Here is a 26,204-nt window from a genome sequence, read left to right as displayed (position 1 = left end):
AGGGACTGGGGGCAGGAGGAGAAGGGGACGACAGAGGATGAGATGGCTGGATGGCATCACCGACTCGATGGACGTGAGTTTGAGTAAATTCTGGGAGTTGGTGATGGACAGGGAGGCCTGGCGTGCTGCGATTCATGGGGTCACAAAGATTCGGACACGACTGAGCGACTGAACTGAACTGAATCCGTAAGGAGCTTAGAAACAGAAATAAGAGGTATATAAATACAAATGGCCTAAAGAGAAGGAAAACAAACTAAGCACTATGAGCCATTGGAGAAAGATGTAAGCCTTTTCTGCTTTTACAGACAAAGTGCTACCTGAGCAGGAAGGGAGAAAGTTAATTTCCCCAGTATGTAGAATCTTTCTGTCCTCAATTCATGCTTCATCCTTATTAACTATTTATTAGTTACCAAACGCAGCGTGTCTTCATAACTTTGGACATTTGATTCTCTAATGTGAAATTCCTTCACTCTGTTCTGGCAATTTTCTTTGAGACTGCCTCAAATGTCACCTCCTAAGTGAAGCCCCTCTGTAACTTATCACAATGCAAGTTGACTTTGTGAATACAGTACATCTATCACATCACACAGCAAGCATTCCGAGAACAAGAACTGTACTCTTAACTATTTTGTATCCCCTCCCCTCTACCTCTCCACCCAATACCTTCTTCCCAGCTGAGTGTCTGGTACACAGTAGAGACTTGTATGTTGAATGAACAATTAGTGAAGTGATAACTAACTACATGGATGAGCAATGTCAACAGGAATTTTTGAGCCTGGCCAATTAGCAAAGTATTAGAAAAGCCGGGGCGGGGGGAAAGGAAGCAAAAGCATTTTAGACAAATGAAATAACAAAGACTAAAATGTGATGTTAAACAGTGTATTCTAAAAGGGGCAATAAGTTCTAACAGACCATGAGTACCTCACAAGAAAATATCTGTGTTCTTCATAGTTATCCTGATTCTTTCCACTGATTTAAAAATGGTTTTAGAAAGAACACTCATAATATGTATGTCTAATGCTATTTAATCTCTAAACAAGAGCATTACTAAAGTCATATTTGAACCAAGTTAGGATGTCACTATTTTTTAGTAAAGTAATGACATTTAAGGGTTTCCCTGGTGGCTCAGGCAGTAAAGAATCCGTCTGCAATGCAGGAGACCAGGGTTCGATCCCTGGGTTGGGAAGATCCCCTGGAGAAGGGAAAGGCAACCCACTCCAGTATTCTTGCCTGGAGAACCCCATGGTCAGAGGAGCCTGGCGGACTACAGTCCATGGGGCCACAAAGAGTCAGACAGGACTGAGTGTCTAACACTTTTACTTTAAAATGACATCTAAATAGAACTACTGCCAGTCAGGCCAAAATGTGGCTAAAGAACGTATCTATAATGAAAACCAGGGTTCTGCAATATGAGTATAGAAACAGGACAGGGTAACAAAAATCACTTTAAAGTTTATTCTAAATATGGCTATTTATTTTAAAAAACAGATCATCAAATATTCAGTGTTCATTTTCCAATCCCTACCCCTATCCTCCCCATCAGTTTGCTTGAGTCAGGCTCCAGATATGGTACATGCATTCATGTGAACACAAAATTGTTTTAACTAGAGAAAGTTGAACACAATGATGTAAAGATTGCTCAAGGCAACTTTTTGGTACTTTTGCATCTTTTTAAGTGAGTGGCATCAGTCCTTGATAATCTCTAATTTTATTTCAAATCTGCCAGCTTTCTTTTTGTTTGACTGAATAGTGTTTTACAATGGTTAGCCATAACTGACAGCTGATTCATTCACCAATGAAGTATAAAAAGGGAGAGTAGGTGGCAAGTTATTTCTCCAGCAGTAAAAGAGGTAAGAGATGTGAAGGAAGCAGCAGCAAAGTGCATTTCTTGAGCTGTATTAGTTCCCTGAGGGGATGAGATGGAATCATATGCTCTGTCCTACAGAGTAAGGTACTCATGAAAAGCTTACAGACTGCCGAAGAGGCCTGTCCTGGTCCCGAAAATCAAAACCCTGGGAAATCAGCCTGTCCCTGTCTATGCCAGGCTCCGACTCCAGTTTTCATACCTAACGCCCACACTGAAGCAACTTTATTCCAGCTCTGTCTGAAGCCCCATGCCAGGTGTCACAACATCCCCTCTGTCCTCCTTGGTCACAAACATACAACGCAAATCCTCACTTAGGTCATCTACCTGTCCTCTTATTTTTATACCAGAGCTATGCTAGGCTTCTTCCTGATCCAACAGCTAATTATTCCCATTTGTCCCATAACTTAATACTGTGCCTAATGGGACCCTTTCTCCGATGGTAAACAAACTCGCTTTCAAACCTCACAGGTCACAGTGCTGCCAGCACCTCTATGTGCGGATGTGGCCACATTAACGATCCATTTCATCCAATAAAATGCTCTAAGTATGAAATCAATTTCAAATATGCTACATTATCGCACAAATTGCCTGTCTCCTTCCAGCTCTTTTAGTACAGCGCATTCACTATACTGTTGCATTTTATTAAGTCCTCCAAGTCCCTTGGACCCTCCACTAATCCTTTCACATTTCTAACTTAAGCTGCAACCCACAGCTGGTGCTCTCAATCGCTCTTTCATCAGCATCTGAAATTCCCTTTTGTCCCTATGTTCCTGTCACAGCAGCCCAGGAAGTTCCGGCCAGCACTATTGTCTGCTTTCCTGGCTCTTTTAATTCTGGAGCCCCAGGGCCATGGGGGAAGAAGGGTGTCTCCAGAATGGATCTATCCAGTGGTCTCACTGGATCCTTCGTGGAGCAACAATCCCCAAACAAGCAGTTTTCCTTGTCAGGCCGTGCAATTTCTCTGAAATACTACTACAAACTCTCAGGGCATTTCTAAACTCTCCAACGTAACTCAATTGCTTTAGTCCCAGCTAATGGCTTTTCTCTCTTTCCTATGGAAAGCATGGTTTCTTTCACCTCTTCCCTCTCTCCCTCATTCCTAAAAACTTACCTGCTGACACACACACCATCACAAAAACAATTCACCAGTGTGCCCTCAATTCCACTTTCTCCTCCTTTTTCAGCCTTCAGATTCCTCATCTGTATCTTTGATGCCCACATTTTCTACTGACATCTTTTAATTTGTAAGGATCTCAAGTCACTATCATCCTTAAAATTAAGGAACCAGAAAAATCTCAGCTTTCTTAGTGATACCAGATACTGTGAGTTACTTACATCAAAAGAGAATTCATGTCATGTTTCAACATAAAGACAAACTAGAAAATACCGAAAGCTACTTCCTTTTGCTTTCTGTCTCCAGTAAAGTCAGTGGTAACCTCTTCATTCACAGAGCAGTGAAAAGCCAGTGAGTAATTGTATGGCTCACTCCATTTAGTGTTCCCTCTTACCTTTATTACCTCCTCTCTCTCTGACCTCAAGATTGTCTCCTAAAAACCATCTCTTGGATAGATTTTAAAAGCATCAAGTAACAGAACATGAGGATTCCAAAATGAAGCTGCGGGATTCAGAATACTTCCTGCTCATCCTTGCTACCTTCATTTATTCTCTTGTTTTAGCTGTATGAATATCCTCCTCCTCCAAAAGTACCTCCTCAAATGAGCCACAAAGGAATTAGGAAAAAAATACTTTGAAGCAGAGGACGTCATAAAGATAATGTAATCTCACATAATGCCTTATTAGGGCCTTAAAATATACAAAACCTTATATTGGTCAAAATTCAAAATATAAACTGCCAGCAAAATAAACACAATGGCTACTGTAATTACTGCTTTAAAATATCATCTTCATTATCCTGAGGAATATTTGGTTACTATACCAAAGAGATGGATTAAAACCATTTAAGGGCAAGTTTCTAGCCCTAGATGAAAAAAAAAAAAACCACAAAAAAGCAGTAGGCCAAAATTCTCTAGACTTTATCATGCATCTATTAGTTAACAATATATAGACAGCTTCTTTCCCCATTGTACTATTACAAAACAAATACAAAAGAATAGAAAAAATAATGTGATTAATAAATCCAAACAGAAGTTCTACTATTTTCTTTTCAAAAGCATCATTTTGTATAACCACCCTTTTGGAGAACATTACTCTGGACTATCAAGGAGAAAAACAAACAACATAGTGACTGATTTGACAGAAAAAGCAAGCTTTGTGCACTGATTCTTTTTAAAGAAATTTGACTGTTTAAAATACTAAGGTTTTTTTTTTTAAATAAAAATTTATCTGTACTATTAGCAGTGTCATATCATTCATGTCATTCTTCAACATAAAGTCAAACTAGAAAACACTAAGAGCTACTTCCTTTTGCTTTCTATCTCCAGTAAAGTCATATATTTGGTTGAGATGAAAAGGAAAAAAAGAAATCACACATTTCTGCTCAAATTATGAAGAGAGCTGTGGGTTCCTATCAGAGTTAGTGACACAGCAAACTTTTGAACACCGGCTCTATGTACTCCACTGCATCTGCTAAGAGGCTAATAGAATTCTCACAGACTCTGAGATTGAGCTTCAACTAGGGCACTAGAGCACCGCCAGTCTAAATATCCACCTTATTTTAATGAGGTAGTATCATACACCAAGAAAGAAAAGATTCAAATTTAGACAACACACAAAATTACAAAACGCCACCATAAAAGAATATATTATACATGTTTCTGAAATGAATAGTAACACTGAATTCTTAAATATTAGTGTGGAGTTCATTCCAAACAGTAGTGTGAATAAGAAAGGGAAAAAAATGTTAACTACTCTCATTAGCAACTCTCATTCCCTGTCTCCCTGGAAAGAAATCAGTAGGCCTAGTTTTAATTTACTGCTGCCTCCTGTGATGGACTTTATAAGTATTAAAGGCCTTAGCCTTGCCAAACTTCACCTTTATGAAACAGAAGCTCTCAGAATTCAAGTACTTGAAGTTATTTAGTTGTGGTTTACCTCAGAACTGAGAAGCCTTAATTAAAGAAAGCCCTGTAATGAGGACAGGGTACACCTATAATCCTCTTTAAAACCACCTTTTACTTACGTCAACAGGGACCAGAAGACTTTTCCCAAGATGCTGATTAAAAGAGAGGCACCAGGCTTCGGTGTAACCATTCATATTAGGAACGTACTTCTTTATCGTCTCATCATTCAGCCTCAGCCACACACCATCATCATTGTGGATCTACGGGATACAAGCAACAGAAACAAGCCATGCCCGCCTGTCATTCTGAGGAAGGTAGCAAAGTTCTTAAAGGCTCAAAGCAGGCAAATAATGATGGACATGGAGATTAAGAATCTAGTTTTTGCATAAGTTAAGTATAAGAGAACATTTAAGGGAAAAAACCAGCAGGCCAAGCAGTATGATAATTCACATGGTGAGACTGTAAAACACATTGTAAAACACTTAGAAGTAAAAGCACAAAGAAGTCACACTTTGAGACAAGCACTTCAATAATAAAAGTAGATGTTTCCCAAAAGAACACAAGCCTTTCTTCCCCTCAATTTAGATTTTAATAATCAGGAGTTACATAATTGTATTATTAGAAAAATGTCTTGTCCCAAGTTAAGTGATACAATAAACCCATACAAAAACAAACAACATTTTAAAAGTTCAAGAAAAACTACTCTTTTTCACTGAATTCTCATCCTGGCTCTGACTAGCATGCTAATTTTTATCCTAAAAATATAATTTTAGTTCTTTATTTATTGATAAAGAAAAATAAATGCAATGTTTGAAACTCAATGAACAGAATTTTGAAATTCTGTGAAACAATTTTTCCAAACACTATCCAAACTGCTTAAAACATATTCTAACAAAAAATTTAGTAACCTTATATCATGCAAACGGTGCAAAAATTTTTCATCCAAAATTTATTACCAAGTGTTTCTTTACAAATTACCTCGTCAATGAAAGTGATGGTTCCATTGACCTTCACTATGCCTATCTGCTCACTCTGAAGGGAAGGGTGGCTGCGGATACGGAGCCCTGCACTGTCCTTGGCCACAAATTTTCGAACCTGAGAAAGGCAAAGACAGACAGATGAAACAGGGAAATCTTGGAAGAGAGACCTTATAAGTGGTAAGAGATAAATAGACTTGAAAGTATAATTCTGAGAAAGCTTCCGAAATTATTTGTAGCTGGTTTTCCTGTGCAAATAACAATGGCTTCTTTGTAACAAGAGAACATTTTTAAGTATTAAACTGTAAATCATTGAAAAAAAAAAGAAAATTATTTATAATTTTATAAATATATTAATATATTTATATTTATATATAAATATATTTATAAATATATTAATAAGTTCTTTTCTAAACCTTGAAGACATGATCAAAAGGAAAAAAGAGCCTCTTCTATTACCCATGTTTCTTTTTTTTAAATAAGTAAGTAGTTTACTAAAATTCCTATAGCACTTACTCTTTAGATGTTAGGAAATGAATTTAACAGCACAGGACACTTTAATCTTGACAACTTTACACACTTTAATGTCAACAGATGTTTTGTTAATTGTAAACTTTCAATAACAGGAAGTATACAGAGTCTATAAATTACTATAGGATTATACAAAGAAACCAAAAAGTACAGTTTTATACTTCAAGTATACCAGTCCTCAAGTTTACTAGGCATACTTAGAATTCAAATACTGAAATAAGTAAAATATTAGACGTTGGATGGCCACCTTGAAGCATAGTGAAGAAAATTAATAAATTTCAGACTGATTCATGTTCTGATTTCATTCTCCCCTAACCTTATTTGGTTGAGGTTCAGTCTTTGGTTTGACCAGCTGAGTTCCTGGTGGTATCATTCCTTTTGGTGGGTCTTTTACTTTGACTTCTAGGCCAGCATCTGTAAGAAAAGGAAGGGAACTGTAACATTTGAGAACATAAGGGCGGGAAGACCCTTAAACCTAACTTCATATACATTCACAGGCTGTTTTAGACAATTAAAAGAAATATCTGAATTCTCTCCTTCGAGGTGATTAATATTTAACAGTTAAAAAATAGGTGAGCATTTGGAAAAATGACTGTGAGATTCCAAAGGGGAGTCTCAGGGATTCAGGAAAAGAGGAGGGGCTATAGACCATATTAAATAATACTGAAAAATTGAAAATAACAAAAAAGAAACCCTCGTGTGATTAACATTATCTCATAACATCCAATCAGAGCACTACTCGTGATCTATACTAATCATCTCATGAGTAACAGGCAGCACAGCTTGGTGTTTACAAGTTGGGACTCTCATGTGAGACTTGATTGTTCCTAATTCAGTCATTAACTGTTTGGCTCTTTAAGAACAGCACCTATTTCATTGAGCTGTTGTGAGAAGGAAATGATTTTTAAAATACATATATATAGAATATATATATTTAACCATATATAGAGAGAATACATAAGATTGTATAAAAATTTTTATATATATTAAATAATAAATGTTAGCTATTATCATCATCATTATTCTAATGAAACTTGTCCTTGCCTACAGTCAAGCAAGGTCCTAGCCTACTATCAGTTTAGTCACCTCTGGGGAAAGTTGAATTAAGAAGTTGGGGAAGAAAATGAATGGTTCCAAGTGACTATGAATCTTTTTCTTCAATGTCATTCCAGAAAATATGTATGAATATAAATGGATTTTTCTTATTTATGTTAGTTTTCTTTACCCACTATTAGCAAAGATAAAATCTTTCTTGACTGTCTCTACTTTTGAACTTCTGTAATTTGTATCCCTTGCATGTCACTACTTATATTTTACTTCCTGTGATTTTGTTTGCCCCCTTTATCTTGCAACTATCAGTAAGCTGTTCACTTCACAGGAACTGTCTTATCTAGAACAATATTTCACTTAGAACCAACAGAAGTTTGCTGAACTAAAGGCTTTAAGGATACTCTGAAATAAGAGAGTACAGCAAAAGGCTGCCGCTAAAGGTGTCTAGGATGGGACAGATGAATCTGATATATCTAATCCTACAGTTGTTCTTTAGATGCTAAGTTGGGTCTGACTCTTTTGCGACCCCATGGACTGTAGAATGACAGGTGTCTCTGTCCATGGGATTTCTCAGGCAACAATACTGAAGTGGGTTGCCACTTCCTTCTCCAGGGGATCTTCCCAACCCAAGGATCAAATCCATGTCTCCTGCACCAGCAGTTGGATTCTTTACCACTTTGTCACCTGGGAAGCCCCAATCCTACAGTCACACTGCGTTTAATGTATATTCTATATATCTACAGTTACATCAAGGTAAAGCACCTCTTTATCTTCACTGTAAAAACAAACTAAAGTTTCCCAAAGGGTATTTTGGTGGACTGTTGGAACAATATTACTTTTATCTCTACCCTCTCTCTCTCTCTCTTCTCTACATGAAAGGGTTTCATGATAAGTATTAAATGAATTGAGAGGATTTTTAATTTCAGAATGTCTTAAAATTCCAAATATGATAATATGAATTGCATGAATATCTAAGATGAGACTACAGTATATGGGGCATTCTAAATCTACCTGATCACAGGAACCCATTTGCTTGAGGAGCATTAGAAAAGATAAGTGTTATAAGGAATCCATACTGATAAAACTTTTTAGAGCTTTCTTGTCCAACTGCTGTCCAAGTATATGGATAATTTAAAAATAAAGAGTAGAGAAAGATAAATCCCCAAAGGAAAGGTAACGTATTTTTCAAAGTTAGTGGAAAGTAAAGAAAACTCATTCTTTCAACAAGTATTTACTGAGCACCCATTGTGCGCCAGGCACTGAACCGCACTGGGAGATCCAAAGATGAAAGAGGCCTGCTCACAGCCAGGAGAAGACAACGTACCACAAAGCGGAGACGAGGCAGGCAAGTGGTTACAGGGCAGCATGGAGGACATGGAAGCTCACTAGGCACATTAGGGAAGGCAGGAAAGGAGTCAGGAGGGCTACAATGACCCATAAATTTTTACAAAATGTTAAGACCTTATAAATGCACAAATTAAGTACTCATTATAAAGGAGGACATGATGCTCCCTACAAGTTAGGAAGTCTGTCCATGTCTGTGATACATGGACAAGGGCAAGCTAGAACAGAAAGAGGATTTTGATTCTAGTTCTTTACACTAAGTAACTCACAACTTTAGAAAAATACCTATTTCAATGCCATCGATGGTAACATGAATAGTGTAGAGCCCAATAGCCCCTGGAGTCCAGTTGGCACAGTAAGTGCCATCATTATTAACACGAATCAGCATATTCTCACTGGGTCTGAAAGGAAACAAGATAGATACTGGAATATTTACTTCGGTTAAACAGCTGACATCATCATGAACAGGTGTTGGCAAACATTAAATTTCTGATTATATTATCACAATGAATAGCAATCTTACTGCCCTGTCATAGTATGTTTTCCTGCTCTCCATGATTAAATTTACTCTTTCTTCCTCACCACAAACCTCCAGCACTCCTCTTTCTGACTCTCAGCTGATCACGACCTCATCAGTTTCTTTCATTGAAAAACATAAGCAATCAGATGCAACCTTAAGGTTGCAATTAGATTAAATCTACTTTCCTCGACCTCCTGTTACAATGGAAGGAATGCCCCGGGTCTTGTCCAATGCCAACCCCTCCATTTGTGCTATGGATCTCATTCACTCAACACTTCAGTGATACCATTATCTTGCTCTCTTTTATTCATCATCAATTTCTCCCACTTTATTGGATCATTTCTATTTCTGTTTCATTTCTATAAAAACTTCAGGATGTCCCATCTTAAACACCTCCCCTTGATACTATACCTTTCCCTAAGACAGTCTCATACCTCTTTCCCTATTTACAGCAAAACTTACCTCAACAATTGTCAACAACCACTCTCCATTTCCTCATTTCCCATTCTCTTCCAATGCTTATCCTAACTATGCTTTTGCTCCCAATACTTCCTTGCAATTGATTATGTCACAGTCACCAAAGTCCACCATGTCCCCAAATTCAACGGCTGTTTCTTTATCTTCAGAAATCTCTCAGTGGCATTTGATAACTGACAACTCCTACTTTTTTGAAAAACCTTTTTGCTTCTGTGACATTCTTCTGATTTTTTTTGCACCTCACTGGCCACTCTTTCTAAGTGTTTTATTGGCTCTCTCTTTTCTGACTACCTTGGAATGTCCCAGGATTTAGGTCTAGGTCTCCTATTTTCTTTGAGTGTCATCTCTGCAGTTGATCATTCATTAATTTTAAATACCATACCTATAAAGATGATCAAAAATGTATTTCTCTTCTGAATTTCAAACTAGTATTTCCCGTTGCCCTGGGAATATCCCCTAATGAGCAAATAAAACAGTCGGCCAAAAAACATGCTTCAATTTGGAGTTAAAAGAATTACTCAGAGCTTAAAAACAGAGTTCTCATAACTAAGTTTCATAACAAGTGCAATATATATTAAAATCACTCTGCCACTCCATTAAGTGACAGAGAGAAGGAAATAAAAACAGAAAAAACAAACAAGCCAATTTATATACTTTTAGATACTAGTTATTTCTGTACTACCTTAGTATTATATAACATATTGGCAGTATTTACAGTTCAATATAAATACATGCTTCCTGCAAATCTACACATTATAAAACCTGTCATAAATCTCTACTGGGAATTTTAAAATGCTATAAAATATTTCCTTATAGAAAAGAAAGCTTGAAGCATGGTGATCTTAGTTGTAAGCAGCTGACAACATGTTTTGGCTAAGCTTTGAGGAAATGATCCTCACCTCTTAGGAGTTGGTGATGCAAAACGCAGTTCTTCAAATGAGTAATTTTCATAAACCTTTAAGAAAGAGACCATCAAGAATCACAAAATCATTAGAAACAATCTTAACTAATGCAGTGACAGAACACTCAATAAATGGTGCTGAGACGACTGGTTATCCATACAGGAGAAAAAAAAAACTCAATTCCTTACATCACACCATCTACAAAAATAAATTCCAGGTGTGTCAAAGACCTACATGTAACAAACAAAACATCAACAAATTCAGAAGAAAAAAAGGTTAATATGTTTTGAGCAATTAAAATTTTAAATTTCTCCAAAACAAGGACACCATAAAGAAATGGCAAAGATCAGCCTTCACCTGAAAGGGATTTGTGATTCATTTAACCAAAATGGGATACAAAGCCATAATACATAGAGAACAAATTAATACAAAAGAGAGAAACAACACAAAAGAAAGGTAAGTAAGGCAAGTCACTGAGGAGGAAATCTGAGGTGCCAATAAGCACTTAAAAAGTTGTTCAACTGAACCAGGAATCAAGGAAATGAAAATGAAAACAAGATAAACATAACACAGTCATTAAATTGTGTTGGTGAGAACCAAATGCTGGTGAGAACATGAGGCACCTAACACTTTGACACACAGCTCATGGGCCTATAAATTTTTGCAGTATTTAATACAGGTGAAGACAAGTATGTTCTACAACCCAGCAATTCCACTTCTAGATATGTATCTTAGAGAAACTCTTCTTCATGTACAAAAGGGAGTATCTGCGAATGTTTGATATAAGAAAACCTCCTTTCCTGAAACAATAACTAATATCTCAGAGACAGTTTGGCAATGGTATTCTGTAACTTCCCTATCCTGGGCCTCTTAGAACATTCCTTAAATACTGAATTCAGTCCTGGTAACTAGATTCTCAAAAGAAATTATACACTTAAGTATGCTACCAGGAAACTAAAAGAATGCCTAGAGAGGTAAGGAGGCAAGAAATTAAATTCTTTAAAGAAAAGTTGAATGAGAATGTTTAGCCTCAAATTCTTTAATAGTCAAAACTATCAGATTTTTAGTCCCTTTATTTCTTCAACCTCAATCATCTCAACTTCTACTTTGTTTTAGCCACTTGCACTGAAAGTCACGGACCTGTGACGTTACTTGCTCAGTTTTCTGCCTCTGTAACTCCTAACTGTTTCTATTCTTAGACTTCTCGTCCTTCTCACCTTCCCAGAATTCTCTCTCTGAATCCACTTTTATTTTCCTTTCCAAACCAGCTGGATTCCACTGATCTTTCTTTAACCACCAGATGCTCAACTTCCTTCTCAGTCACTCTTCCTTTGTTGAATTATCTGGGACAACATCCATGCCGAATCAATCTAAATGATTATGATCATTTTTTTTCATGTTCATAAGACTCATACTGCATTGCTAACACAGGATCTTCAGTTTCAACTGATTCTCCAAGAAGGGCTGATAAATCTTTTCTGATCACTTTTTCCTCATTCTGTACAATGACTATTTCATTTTTTTCCCTTTGTTTCAAAATCTTGATCCTAAGATTCATCACTCCCATCTCCAATCTAAGACATGTAAATTTCTATCATAAATAATTCTTTGGCCACACAACCTACAAATTTATTAGCAATTGATTACTTTATTTTCCCTCTCCTGGTACAGTGAAAGAGGTAACAGTCCTCTTATTTACAGCCAATCCCTCCATCTAAGCTAGATAACTATTTTTATCTCTCGGAGTATCTTCATTGTCCCTTCTCAAACGTCTCCTCAACAGCACTAAAAGATGTCTTTCTATATTCAATCTCAAGACTCTAAAGCCTTATCTCAATTCTATTTCCTCTGTCTCTTTTTATAACCAAACATCTTGAAAGACTGATGTACACTCATTTTGTCTTTAGCTATTCTCATCTCTTTAAAATTTTTTTTAAAAATTTGTTTATTTTCTAATTGAATAATTGCTTTACAGAATTTTGTTGTTTTCTGTCAAATCCCAACAGGAATCAACGATAGGTATACATACGTGCCCTCCCTCTTGAAACTCCCTCCCATCTCCCTTCCCATCTCACCCCTCTAGACTGATACTATTTTCACCTTCTCTTCACTGCAATTTAATTAACCAACTATGTCTCTAAAGCTGCTCCTGTCAAGATCACTGCTAGACCCTTTTCAAACTTCACTTCTGCAGCAAAACATCATTAATCTTCCTTAATATGCTTTCTGTGACTTACAAGCCATGGCTTGTAAGGCAGTTGGGGAAGTAGTTAGGAGATAAAATCTGGAACCGACTCCCTGGCATCTGGGTGATCTTTGACAACTTACTCAACCCCTCTATGCTTCGGTTTCCACATATGTAAAATGGGAATAAAAACCAGTGATGTACAGGGCTGTTATGAGAATTCAATGAGTCACCATATGCACTGCAGTGGTAAAAGGGCCAAAGGGAAGAATCAGTATCCTAGTTTGTACTAGCCCTCTGGCTGGTATTCTTGCCAATGTTTTTGTTTCCCTTCACTATTTTTTTTTTTAATCTAGTAAATCAATGTTTCTCAAAGTATAGCCTTTGAATATAAGTCATTCTGAATATTTGTTTTATGTATATAAATTCTGGAACCTCTTTTTAGACCTACTGAATCTAAATCTTTGGATGATAGGAAAATCTGCTTTTTAAGTAAGTGCTCCTGGTGATTCTGATGTGGACAGAAGTTTGAACATCATCATTACTGATGTTTCTCAGGACCCTGTCCTGGAACTTCTCTCTTCTCACCATGTTAGATAGACATCGTCTACTTCCATAATTTATGAGTAATCCAAGTGCTGATGACTCTCCAATTCTTTTCATGAGGGAAGATTGTGATCATGTCAGGTTTGTAGTTTCAGCTTCTTTTTATCTATCTTCAGATGGACACTTCAGAGGTATCTAAAACCATATCCAATGCTGAATCTATTACCCTCCTCAACCAAAAACTGCCCCTTCTCCAATATTATCACTCTTACTACTCAAGCTCAAAATGTGAACTTCAGGTTTTATTTCCTTCCTCTTTCTCTTCTCAGCATCCCCATTAGCCACCAAGTCTTACTTATCCTAAAAATCTCCTGAATCTACACTGACTGCAACTCACTAGTGCAAGGAATGAGCATATCTCACCAGATTAAGTCATCAGTCTCCTAAACGGATCTAAACCAAACCGTGTCTCTTGATTACCCACCCAATTACATTCTCCACATTCCACCATAATCTTTATAAAACAAAAAATTATGTCATTCCTCCAAATGAGAGCCCACAATGGCTCACACTGCTCTCTGAAAATAGAATAATTCCTAACTCTGATTTCAAATAATGACCATCTTGATAATTTAGATTAACACTGCCTCTAAAGATAAACTAAAAAAATGAGACAAAATTTTTAAAAAATCTGTCTAAAAGCCTCAAGCCCAAAGAGGGAAGAAACCCAAAGAGATAAGCCTAACATCTGGAAGAACCCAAAGCTGAAGGGGGCCTCAACAATAAGCTCAGAGTCCTGAAGGGCTATGTCCGAGGAATAATGGTCATTTGAAAATACACAAGCATTTTCACAGGAGCTGAAATGTTTGCGACATAAATGAATGGTAAAAAATAAAATTTCTCTGGGAAGTAAAATAAATTACCTTCATCATTGTTATGGCAATATATCGAGCCTCCTTCACTATCATGGGTTCATACGAAACATCCAGCTTTGGGGATGCCAGTCCACCAAAGGTCATGTCACTATTAGCAGGTGCAGGTGGTACTGCAGGACTGCCAGGAATCCTCTGAGGTTTCTTTACTTGCTCTTGTTGTAAAGATGTTTTTTTCTGAGAAACAGGAACGGCTTTCACTTCCACCTAACCAAGATATTATAAAAACCAAATGCCATTATTATATAACTGTCCGTGACACATCAAAAGAAGCAACTGACAACTTTAAACTGGCAATTCTGTAAGTTTTATGTTACCACTTGTCCCTCTTGGGCATTCTTTTTAAAGACTATTTAACAGTGCCAAATGATTATGAAGACTGCATCTCAACAGGGATCCTGAACACAGTGCAAAAGAGAGGCTTTTTTGGGGGGAATAAATAATCACAAATATCAAAACAAAATAAAAATATGTGCCACCATTAATAACATCTAGTAAAGGATAGTAAAATGTACCTACATTCTTGCTGGCATTAATTTCCAGTAATCTTCACATATTTTAAAGCACTAAACTCAACTTTAGCTATACTGTTCTGCAAAGAAAAAGTACTCCACTGACAGATGTCTTAGAAATTACCAGATAATAAAGCAAATTTTATACTTAAAACTTAAAGATGTTTATTTACTTTGCAGAAAGAGTACTATTAGGTAGTTCTGTCACCAACATGAACTATGAGGGCCAAACAATCTAATTAAACTTTGCAACCCAGTTTCTTCAACAATAAAATGGGGTATCTTTTATCTGCTTTACTGTAGCGATGCAAAGAACAGACTTCCTAACTTTCATGTTAAAACACTGAAAGCACAAACTGCCTCATAAACAACACTCAGAAGTACCTTCCAAGAATTATAACAGAACATTACATTGTTATTTGCTATGCACTGGCAAAAAACACTTCGTCCCTAGGCAACCACAAAGTTACCAAGGATTTAAAGATCATTTTAGCTCTTCATCATTCTGAGGGTCACCCAAAGTTTCTTCTGTTCTTTTCAGATACTACTTCTGTGGCTGGCAAGAACAGGTAATTCAACAAGAGGATCTTCATAGAAATAGAAAGAAATGCATAAATGAAAGTGACAAATATTACTTAAGTAATTGAGAGACATCCCAGGAACAAGGATTGTTTTTATCAATGTCATTCTAAGGAGTTAGTAGTTCTGAGATTCTGTCTACATAAAGTGCAGGGAGCAAACGTGTTTCACTAAATAACCACAATCCTTAGTTGGAGTTATGAGAAATCAGTATTTGGATTGACATCATGCTCTGGAAATATTAAAAACCCATCTGACTTTTTTAAAACACAGAAGTTTAAAGATAAATAGTAAAATTGTTCAGCTCATATACACTGCCACCATTATAAGCTTTAAATTTAAGTTTAACAAAGGAAAGAAAAAGTAAATGCTTCCAAATTTTAAGAATTTGATTTTAAATTATAGCTACTATTTTCATATATATTATTTTGATTTAATATTTCCTTAAACAACTATATTTACCCTAAGTAAATTAACAGTAGAAGTACATTTGCCTATATACCACCAACCTTGAAAGAAATCAATAAATAATTTCATACTCGATGAGAACTGAGATAAAAAATGATAACTATTCTGCTTTCTTTTATAAACTGTGCTTCTTTGTAAAATTTGTTATTCTTTTATTTCCTATGCAATTTTCTCTTTTTACTAACCACAATTTCCTTGGAGTAATCATTTTTATAAGTTAAAAAAAATTAGTAACAGTTGCAGTTTTAAAAAAGCATTTTGGATCTCAAAAATATTATCTGTAAACCAACTTCTATGTTCCAAATAATTGATTATTACTCTATCAGGACACTTCAGGAGTTTCTGATAAGCCATTTTTTGTTAACACTATCAGAATTACTTTATTCTCTATTCCATTTTTTTCTTACAATTTGTGATGTCTTTTACATTCTAAAGAGTAATTCTTAGCATGAAATCACTTTGATGGGGTATGATCTTCCTTAAAAAGGTAAGCTAGAAGAGAAAATGTAAGAGTGAAGCATACTGTATGGATACGCATTATGTATACTGTATGTAAATAAAAGAGTACATACTCTTCCATCCTATGTATGTTTGTTTGGGTCACAATGAAACTCTTGCGGGGGGGTCATGGCCAAAACACTGAAAGCCACTAGCAAAGCCTGAATTTTCTAGTATCAAGGCCAAATGCTCTTCCATATAGTTTTACTTACTGGTCTTAAGACATGTAAACTATATGTCTCTTGTCCTCTTTTTTTTTTTTTAAAAAAAACTATGAATCAAGTAAGTGGTGCCAGTGGTATTATGCTTCTCCATGGTACAAATAAAATTATGTACCAACTAGTTGAAAAAGTGCTAGTATATTGAGGTAAAATCAGCTTCTCTGTGAGTAAAAAATATTTCGAGGCTTAATCAACTCCAAATAACCTAATCACTTTGTAAACACAACTTTGAGGGACCAGCGTAGCTGGGGATTGCCTATACAAACTTTTGTTCGATATTCACTGTTTCCAGAAATCTAATAAAAGTTTTAAATAAGACATTTAATTAATATATAACATAGAGGACTTAATTTTATGCCTTTATTATAATATGCTCTAAAATGCCATTATTAATTAATGTCTCAGGGAAGAGGTATTCAGAGAACTATATTCTTCAGTATAGCACATAACTAGTTCCATTCCTCATTCTTTTACAAACCAAATTTAGGTATTTCTCATTTATTTAATAAGTATCAATATTATATTTTAAAGGCTGCTACAGTAGTACCAAATGCAAAACATATTTAAGTCTTTTAAAAACATACATAAAATTTTTAAATGTATTCTTTCATTGATTTATTCAATGACTAATATATGATGGTCTTCCCTCTGTGTGCTTAGCACTCTTTTTACGGACACTTTCTTATCCTCCCTTTGAATCACCATAGCATCCAGCGTATGTGAAGCAAAACCCAAAAAGTATATAACTTGGATAACTGAGTACTGATTAATGTGAACAAATCATTAAAATATTTTTCAGCTTCCTTCACTGCATGTAAGTAAGGAGTGCACTGCAAATAGACTCTAAGCTCTTGTCATTTCTAAACTTTTATGAGTTACAATAGTCAGTGCATAGATGCCTACTAATTTAATCCCAATACAATTACCTTCATGTTGGGAACGTGTACCACATCCCCATACTGGTCTTTCGTTTGCACCGTGATGGTAGTAGGCCAACCACACCGAATATCATCCTTATTCAGAATCAAAGATGTCTTCTGAGGATCAGCATAGGAATCTGGCTGAAGCCACCTAACAGGAATGAAAAAACAAGTAAACAAAAAACCAAACATTCATCAATATCTTCTGTAATTAAAATAAAACCAGCCCAAATGAATAAAACTACACTAAACAAAGTGCTAAAAGGATTATCATTTCCAACTCAGTAATAAGGACCACGAGCTTCCCAGATGGTGTCAGTGGTAAAGAACCTGTTGGCCAGTGAAGGAGACCTAAAGACCTAAGAGATAAGTGTTCAATCCCTGGGTCAGGAAGATCCCTCAGAGGAGGGTATGGCAACCCACTCTAGTATTCTTGCCTGGAGAATGCCCATGGACAGAGAAGCCTTGTGGGCTACGGTCCATAGGGTCGCAAAGAGTCAGACACGACTGAAATGACAGCACGCATGCACAGTAAGGACCACAAGTATTAATAACTTCCTTGGAAATCACTAATGACAAATTCATTAAACAAATATGCTAAAGCATATGAGATTTTTGATGATTACAAATAAAATAGAAACAACTATAAAATCAGAAAGTGTGAAATTTTAAAATAACCAAGAAAATGAGTTTAGGTTGCAAATACTTTGAAGTCCCAAATAACACTACTTAAGGAAGGTCTGCCTAATTGCCAACCTGAAGACCTGGGAAAGAGCAGCGTTTCTGTCAAAACAGAAACAGAAGTGACAGTTTGCTTGCTGGAGAGCAGAAGGTTCGAAATACACTACCTTCTCTTTACACAGCTTAGTAATGATTTTCCCCCACTATCATTCCTTCCATGCAAATTCTATTTTTTGTGATACCCATGCCTGAATTCACTGCATGATCTACATTCAAGTCGTCCTGTGAGATGAGTGATGAGTAAATTCTGTGATGTCTACTACACGAAAAGGTTCATGAAGAAGGTAGTGAGGCTGACTTAAAAGATGTTTTCTATTCTTTTCCAATCACCACTTTGGTTTTTAAAAACTAAAGAGTAATCTCTGTATTTTTAAAATTAAAGCCAGAAAGAGTGTCATATTTCTATATTTAATAGTGTGTGCCATGTACTTAGTCGCTCAGTCGTGCCCAGCTCTTTGCGACCTCATGGACTAGCCTGCCAGGCTCCTCTGTCCATGTGACTGTCCAGGCAAGAATCCTGGAGTGGGCTGCCAAGCCCTCCTCTGAGGGTCTTCTCAACCCAGGGATTGAACGCAGGTCTCCCACATTGCAGGTGTATTCTTTACTCTCTGAGGCATATTTACTAGTGAAATTACTCAAGCCAACATATTTGTTCATCTTCAAAAAAAAGCAAATAGCAACAAAACAAATGAGAACTCTACAATCTTAAATCATCTGATTTAAATTCTTAATTTATATCTGCATTAACTGTATATTTGGAAAAAATCCTCATATTAAGATAAATATAGCGACAAATTTAGGAGTTTAGTAGAGATATTATATATTACCATCAAATTCACAGACTTCTCTATTTTACCATGTAGTCTATATATTTTTAACAATTATTAAATATTTTAAAAATACATTGAAATATTAACTACTACTTTATATTTCAGAAAGTCAAAACACATAAACTACATTATTTTAGGTAGCACTGTAACATTCCAATGACTTCTCTCCTTTCTCTTCAGAAATGAAAACTAAGGTAAGCCCTGGAGGAAAATCACTGTAGGACTTAAGAGTGCATTACCTTGCAAGCCTTCCACCACTTGATCCTGGAACACAAGCAATAAAATCGTCCAGAAAGGATTGTTCATTGCTCTGGATTTGAAGTGGTAAGTTTCCTTCCAGTGCCTCCAATATAGTTGGTGAATGAGAAAGAGCTAAACCCTTTCCAAGAATACCAGAATGGGTTTTGCACACCTGTTGGGTAAAAGAGAACATTTATATTTTAAAATGTAAAACTTTAATCACATGATTATTTTGAATTTGCACCCAATTTTAGATAGGCCTTTTTTGGGGAAATCATTTTCTCCCCACATCCCAGGGTTCCTTTACTCTGTACAGTAGAAAACTTCCAAAAAAAAAAAGAAAGAAAATTTCCAGCAGGGAAAAAACTTGGGATAATACTTCCAGTTTCATTCCTCTCACAAAAGTAAGTGATTTATCTGAGTTTTGCAGGTTAGAGCTAATGCTGCATTCCCTCCCACTCAAGCTCTCCACATGTTTCTCTCCATGTGCCACATCCCCATTTGTCAGGGCCAGGGCTCCCCTCTAAAGACAGCTATAGAGGTTTCCTGCTTTCTGTGTCTCCGTTATTGGTAGTTCTCTTGGGTAGTCTGTGCTCTTGGGCAGGTGGATACCAAGGTCTTGACTCAGGCAAAGCGTTGATGGAAGCCTGACTGTGGCTGCACATACACTGCATTAGTCTGTGTAAGCCTTATTAAAGTTAAGGAAAAAGGGCAGATAAAACAGAAATTTTAGCTCTCAGCTAGATGGGAAGCACGCCTTACATTTTAGGAAGACTTGCTGTAAGTGCTAAAACTCTAGAAAAATCTTAATGATTGTATATTAAATTTCAAAACAAAATCTTTTTCATAGAAAATGATTATATTTCCAGTTCAATTTCTACAACAGTAACTTCTGCATTTTAAGAACCATGAAATTACAAAATCATAATTTTTAATATCAAACAAACGAGTTCAAATCCAGACTTTGGACAAGTTATTGCTATGTCCTCTTGAGCTAACAAGTTATAGACCATTCCTGAATCAGTGAAAGGTATAAATTGGTGATCAAATGATCTCTTGTAGTTATTATACAATTTAAATAGCTCATTTAAATGGGGATCCCCAAGTGATGCAGTGGTAAAGAATCTGCCTGCTAATGGAGGAGATGCAAAGAGGTGTAGGTTCGATCCCTGTGTCCAGAAGATCCCTGGAGGAAGAAATGGCAATCTACTCCAGTATTCTTGCCTGGAAAATTCCATGGACAGAGGAGCCTGGTGGGCTGCAGTCCATGAGGTTGCAAAGAACTGACATGACTATGCAACTAAGTATACACACACAACATATTTAAATGCTCACTACCTAACAAGCAGTGGGTGTTTAATATATGTTAGACCATCACAATGACTACCTTACATGCCAAAAAGGTGTGTAATTTGGGACATCACTTTTTTCTTTACAGGGGTACAATAAAGACCTCCTCACATCTGGCCTAAATGACATTCTATAAGCCATAATACCTGGGATGATGAGCTACTTGATGGATTTCCTTAGCTAGAATGCCATATGACACATAGCATGTTCATTAAAGATTTTTTGAATTAATCTTTATTTTTATATCTTAAGATACAGAGATTTAACTTTTCTAAAAGGAAAACGAAAGCTGGTGGGGTTTTAAAAAAAAGTTAAGTTTCTTAACATTACTGAGGACACCATTGCTCCCTACAATTAGAGCACAGTGATCAAGATCAAGGACTTTGTCACCAAATTGCCAAAGGTCAAATTCTAGACCAGTTGCTCACCAGCTGGGTGATTCCGGGCCTGTTAAGTTCTTTGTATCTCAGTTTCCTTATCTATATTTAGGAGTTACTACTTCATGGGATGTTGTAAGGACTAAATGATTTAAAAATATAAAATTGTTTGGAATAGTAATTGATAAAGATCAAATAAATGTTTGTTTTTATTATTACTGCTGTAATCATTTCAGAAAATAAATAAAATGTAAACCACTAACTATAAGTATTAGAAGACCTGGATACCAGTCTCGATCTCCCAGTTGGCTGAATTTTTAGATAAATCAAAATTTCTCTGAACTGAAGTTATACTTGTCAGATACAAGAGAAAACAGTGATTTAAAAGTTTAACTGCAGAAATAGACAGATAATGTCAAAAATATGGCAAACTACTGGAGAAGGAAATGGCAACCCACTCCAGTATTCCTGCCTGGAAGATTTCAGACAGAGGAGCCTGGTGGGCTACAGTCCATGAGGTCACAAAGGGTCAGGCACGACTGAGCACATCAGTACAGTATATGGTAAACTATAAAGCTGCTCTATAAATATTATTCCATTACTATTACCAACGTCTTTTTTCTAACTGGTAAATAAAACTTCTTTCAAGATCTAGTTTAAATGTCCACCACTGTACAAAACTCTCCTCTGGGCCCTTGGCACTTGATAGCTCTTCTTCCTCTAGCAGGGCTTACATCTCACTCCAGCGTCAACACCCACTGTGCAGTTCAGTAAGGGCTCATATAGGGGTTGATTCCATCAAGGGGAGCAATTACGAATTATTTATCTTTATATAACTGCCAACTGTGGAATCAAACACTCAATGAATCAGTGCTATGCTTAAGAAAAACAAGGTTGACTTGAGTGAAAATTTGGCTTAAAATTAATGTACAAAGTTTATCCTTATAATTATTGAGGACAATACCTGTAAAGCAGCCTCTTCAAGAATTTCAAGATCCTCCTCTAATTCATTACCTGGTATGTAAATGAAAAGGTTTACCAAAATATATCAATGCTTCATTTAATTTTCTAGTCTTCTCCATTCATTACACGTTCTCCGAAAAGTTGATATTCCAAATTGAAGAGAACTGCTATCATTCTGGATAAATCTCAGTGGTTTAAATTATAAAATGCTTATTTTCAGTGTGAATATAAGCTGCAATTCTCAAGACAATACTAAAAAAAAGCACCCACCAAGTGTATCAAAAGATATATATTACATTTATATACACAAATGTATATTTTTACTTTAGTGTATTTACCTTTTGTCTAAGAAAAAAAGAGGAAACTGATTATTCAGAACCTGAGTTTTCCATTTTCAGTTATATTACAGAAGAACTTCACCTTTAGGAGACCACAGTTAGTGACAGGAAAGACCAAGACAGTGACTGTGTTCTCTAGCCATTTTCTGCTTTACTGCTTGATGCAGAACATGTACTGAATTCTCTCTGATAGCTTAAGAACTTACAAAATATTATAACCAAAGTGATACATGTTCAAAGGGAAATATTTGAATTATACAGAAGTGTAGAATGAAAAATTCTGCCACCATCCCCTTTCAAAGATAAAGAGGTTCAACAGTTTCCTATGTACTGTTCTAAAAACTTTGTATGCAAACAATAATTGTATGTATGTATGTGTCAACCTACACACACGGGAACATACACATATATTTACACACATATATATATACACACATATGATGTTAAAAAAATGAACATCATATAATTATATAATCTGGACATCTTTCTTGGCCTGGACATATAGGTTTACTTTTTTGTTACTGTATTTTAACAGCTGCTTATATTTGTTTTGTTTAGATATACCATCGCTGATTAAACAGTTCCCAACTGACAAACATTTTGGTTGCTCCTAGGTTTTATAACCACAAGTACTGATATATTAATCTATCTTATAATGTATGTTTTTGAGTATTTGTGTAAATATGTATAAAAATGCTATATCAAAAGGTATATTTATATAAAATTATATATAGCTATTGACGAATTTCCTTCAGAGGTTGTATCCATTTCCCTCATATGAACAGAACACAAATATCTCATTGTCTACAGTATAGTAAGCAGCCCATGAATATATGTGACTGTTAAATTCATTTTACTAAACTATTTTCAAGATACTTTTCAATAAACATTCTATTCGTAATTTTGCAATTTTTAAAAAAATCATAAATACCTAGTACAAGATCACACTTACCAATAGGAAGTGCTAAATCCTTTTTCATCAAAGCTGCTGCACAAACCCCACCGAGATTAGCTAGTTCTTTTTCCAACTGAATGACTCCCTGGAGAGTTGAAAAAAAATTAGATGCTATAAAAACTGCTTGGAAGAAGAAATTTTTGAGAGATGTGGATTATCAAAAAAATGTGACTTGCATTCCAGCATAATGTTTGAAATGAAAAGGAAGCATGTGTTAGCAGCTAATGGTTAATTAAGAGTGTAAGAGATTCAATATTATGTCTCACGTTGGTTATATTGTTTCAGACCAACAAGTTTCAGACCAACAGCTCATAGTCCAAAGGATTTTTCATTTATTACTTTGAAGGAATATGATCACTGTTTCACCTTGACTTTTTTTTAAACAGTACTATTTGAAATGTTTATGACAGATACTAAGTTAGTGCCATTGTGAAATTAACTTACATAAATCACTCAGAAAGGTACAGTCACCAACCAGGTTTGGAACAGGCACGATTATATCATGTCTTTAAAGGCTGGGTCATGTTGCACAGACTCTGATCTCTCCACATATTAAAAGCAGCAATACCAGACACAATTAATTTGTACAAAATTAAACTACAAAATAGATTATACACCCTAGTTTAAAATAAAATTTCAGGCTTCTTGAATATAAACAGCAAGCACAATCCAAGTCAACAGTAGCTCTTAGAAATACAATCTTCCTTAACAGAATAAGAAGATAATTCATTCTCACCTCATCAGGTCCAGGGCTAAACTCATATCCAATTGCAAAACATTTGAAACCATAGAAAGAAGCTTTGTCATCTTTCACATAATCTGATGCAGTCTCCAATGAAAAAAGGGCCTCATTCCCTAAGGAAAAAAACTAACACTGAGTTCAAAATCTGAAACAACTTTATTAAAATCTCCTTACTTTTATCCATCTCAAGATAGGTAGCAATACAAATCAGGCTTCCTGGGGGGCACAGTGGTAAAGAATTCATCTGCCAATGCAGGAGCTGTAGGAGACGTGAGTTTGATTCCTGGGTAGTGAAGATCTCCTGGAGAAGGAAATGGCAACCCACTCCAGTATTCTTGCCTAGAAAATCCCATGGACAGAGAAGCCTAGTGGACTACAGTCCATGGGGTTGCAAAAGAGTCGGACATGACTTGAACACACACGCACTAAACAATGTAGTCGGTGTTGGGGTCTCTGACATTTACTTGAACAAAACTGTGCTAAAAACAACACTAGAAACATTAAAACCATAGCAGGTTGTTATTTTTCTTTATGATTTAATTCCTCTTAATCACATGTCCTAAGTAAGTTACATGAGCAATCACTGTCAATTATCTGTCAATTACTGAAGTGACCTGTGTGTGTAAGTAGCTCAGTCATGTCCAACTCTTTGCGACCCCACGGACTGTAGTCCACCAGGCACCTCTGTCCATGGTAATTTCCTAGCAAGAATACCGAAATGGGTTGCTATTTCCTTCTCCAACTGAGGTGACCTGGGTTAGTCTTTTTTCTAAGCTGGAATCTGGCTTTGATCTCTTCACAAACAAACATGACAGATCAGATCAGAAGAAAGAAGTTTCTGAATTCAAACTGGCTATCAGTTTGCAGGAACACAAGAGTACTTATGGTTAAGTGGTTAAAAAAACAACAGACTACAATAACAAATGTGTGGCACCCACCTGGCCACTAATACCCTTCAAGCTTGAAAACAAAGCTTTACATAACTCAGTGGGCTCCATGGGTCACTAGCTCTCTTGAAACAAAGAAGTCCTCGGCAACTTTTTAAAATTCAACACTTACTGGGAAAACAAAGACCTAATCCAACTTTTTCTACTGTTTGGCCTCAGTATTAACTCTCTGCTTTAGTCAAGCTTCCCTGGCGGCTCAGACAGTAAAGAATCTGCCTGCATTGCAGGAGACCTGGGTTCGGTCCCTGGGTTGGGATGATCCCCTGGAGAGGGCATGGCAACCCACTCCAAAACTCTTCCCTGGGAGCCCATGGACAGAGGAGCCTGGAGGGCTACAGTCTATGGGGTCGCAAAGAGTCGGACACAACTGAGTGACTGACACACTCTTTGGACAAGCTAATCTTTTCTCACAAGATCCTCAGAACAGTCTCTTTCCTAAACCTTGGTCATGTTAAGCCCAGTGCCCAGAAAAGTCTTCTTCACTAATCAAATGCAATCTAGATACAGAGCAGGTCTTGAAGACATTCTTCTAAAAATTAAATAAACATTTTCAATGGTGTATCTTTACTAAACATAATTCTCATAAATGCATGTATTTTACCATATAAAACAAAATAAGACAAAAAAAAAAAAAAAAAAACAAACTTACCTGGCAACACTAAAACCATAATAGGCCACCCAGAGGACCCTGAAAATTTTTTTAGTTCTATCCAGGAATTCAGATTTTCATGAACAGCTGTCAACTTTGGTCCATATCCTGAATTCTGAACAGTTCTAACAGGGATCAACAAACGGAGGACGTCTTCCGACTGCGCAGTGCCACACTGAGGGTCAAACTCGAGCGTCATCCACCGCACGCACTCTGGGAATGTCACCTGAAGTCGACAGACAAGAGGTCACTCGCATGAGAAGAATCAGATTTTAGCTTCTGGTCTAGTTTAGAAATAGGACATCACACTGGAAGGATGATGCCTTCAACTTACTGTAACATAAATGTTAAGTAAGGAATTAATACTGTAAAGTTTTAAGAAATAAGCGATCAGAAACCAAGGTATTAATGGTCAGTATCAATTGTCTCTGCTCTCCCACTGTAATATCTATTGTTTTCTATCTAATATGTGGTTGATACTGCATTGTGTTTAAGTACATACTGATATCATTAAAAGAACAAT

At 36.2% G+C, this 26,204-nt stretch overlaps 1 protein-coding gene across 13 annotated transcripts in view; it reads right to left on the bottom strand.

The window, feature by feature from the left end:
* The window catches only part of MYCBP2 (MYC binding protein 2), a 264,029-nt gene that overhangs the window by 72,514 nt on the left and 165,311 nt on the right, over nucleotides 1-26,204 (bottom strand). For all 13 annotated transcript variants that reach the window (XR_011489071.1, XM_070471540.1, XM_070471542.1 and 10 more), the window contains 12 exons: nucleotides 25,682-25,907; nucleotides 24,080-24,198; nucleotides 23,341-23,428; nucleotides 22,052-22,101; nucleotides 19,360-19,532; nucleotides 17,556-17,700; nucleotides 14,343-14,558; nucleotides 10,686-10,741; nucleotides 9,075-9,190; nucleotides 6,712-6,809; nucleotides 5,866-5,982; nucleotides 5,007-5,147 (listed from right to left, as the gene is read on the bottom strand). Coding sequence is in view for 12 of the 13 variants with exons in the window: in XM_070471540.1 (XP_070327641.1) it covers nucleotides 5,007-5,147; nucleotides 5,866-5,982; nucleotides 6,712-6,809; nucleotides 9,075-9,190; nucleotides 10,686-10,741; nucleotides 14,343-14,558; nucleotides 17,556-17,700; nucleotides 19,360-19,532; nucleotides 22,052-22,101; nucleotides 23,341-23,428; nucleotides 24,080-24,198; nucleotides 25,682-25,907 (1,545 nt within the window). In the remaining variant the exon portion in view is untranslated. The remainder of the gene's footprint in view (nucleotides 1-5,006; nucleotides 5,148-5,865; nucleotides 5,983-6,711; nucleotides 6,810-9,074; nucleotides 9,191-10,685; nucleotides 10,742-14,342; nucleotides 14,559-17,555; nucleotides 17,701-19,359; nucleotides 19,533-22,051; nucleotides 22,102-23,340; nucleotides 23,429-24,079; nucleotides 24,199-25,681; nucleotides 25,908-26,204) is intronic.

Source organism: Odocoileus virginianus, chromosome 8, assembly GCF_023699985.2.
Source record: "Odocoileus virginianus isolate 20LAN1187 ecotype Illinois chromosome 8, Ovbor_1.2, whole genome shotgun sequence".
NCBI classification, from domain to species: Eukaryota; Metazoa; Chordata; class Mammalia; order Artiodactyla; family Cervidae; genus Odocoileus; species Odocoileus virginianus.
This window is presented reverse-complemented; position numbering and strand designations above follow the sequence as displayed.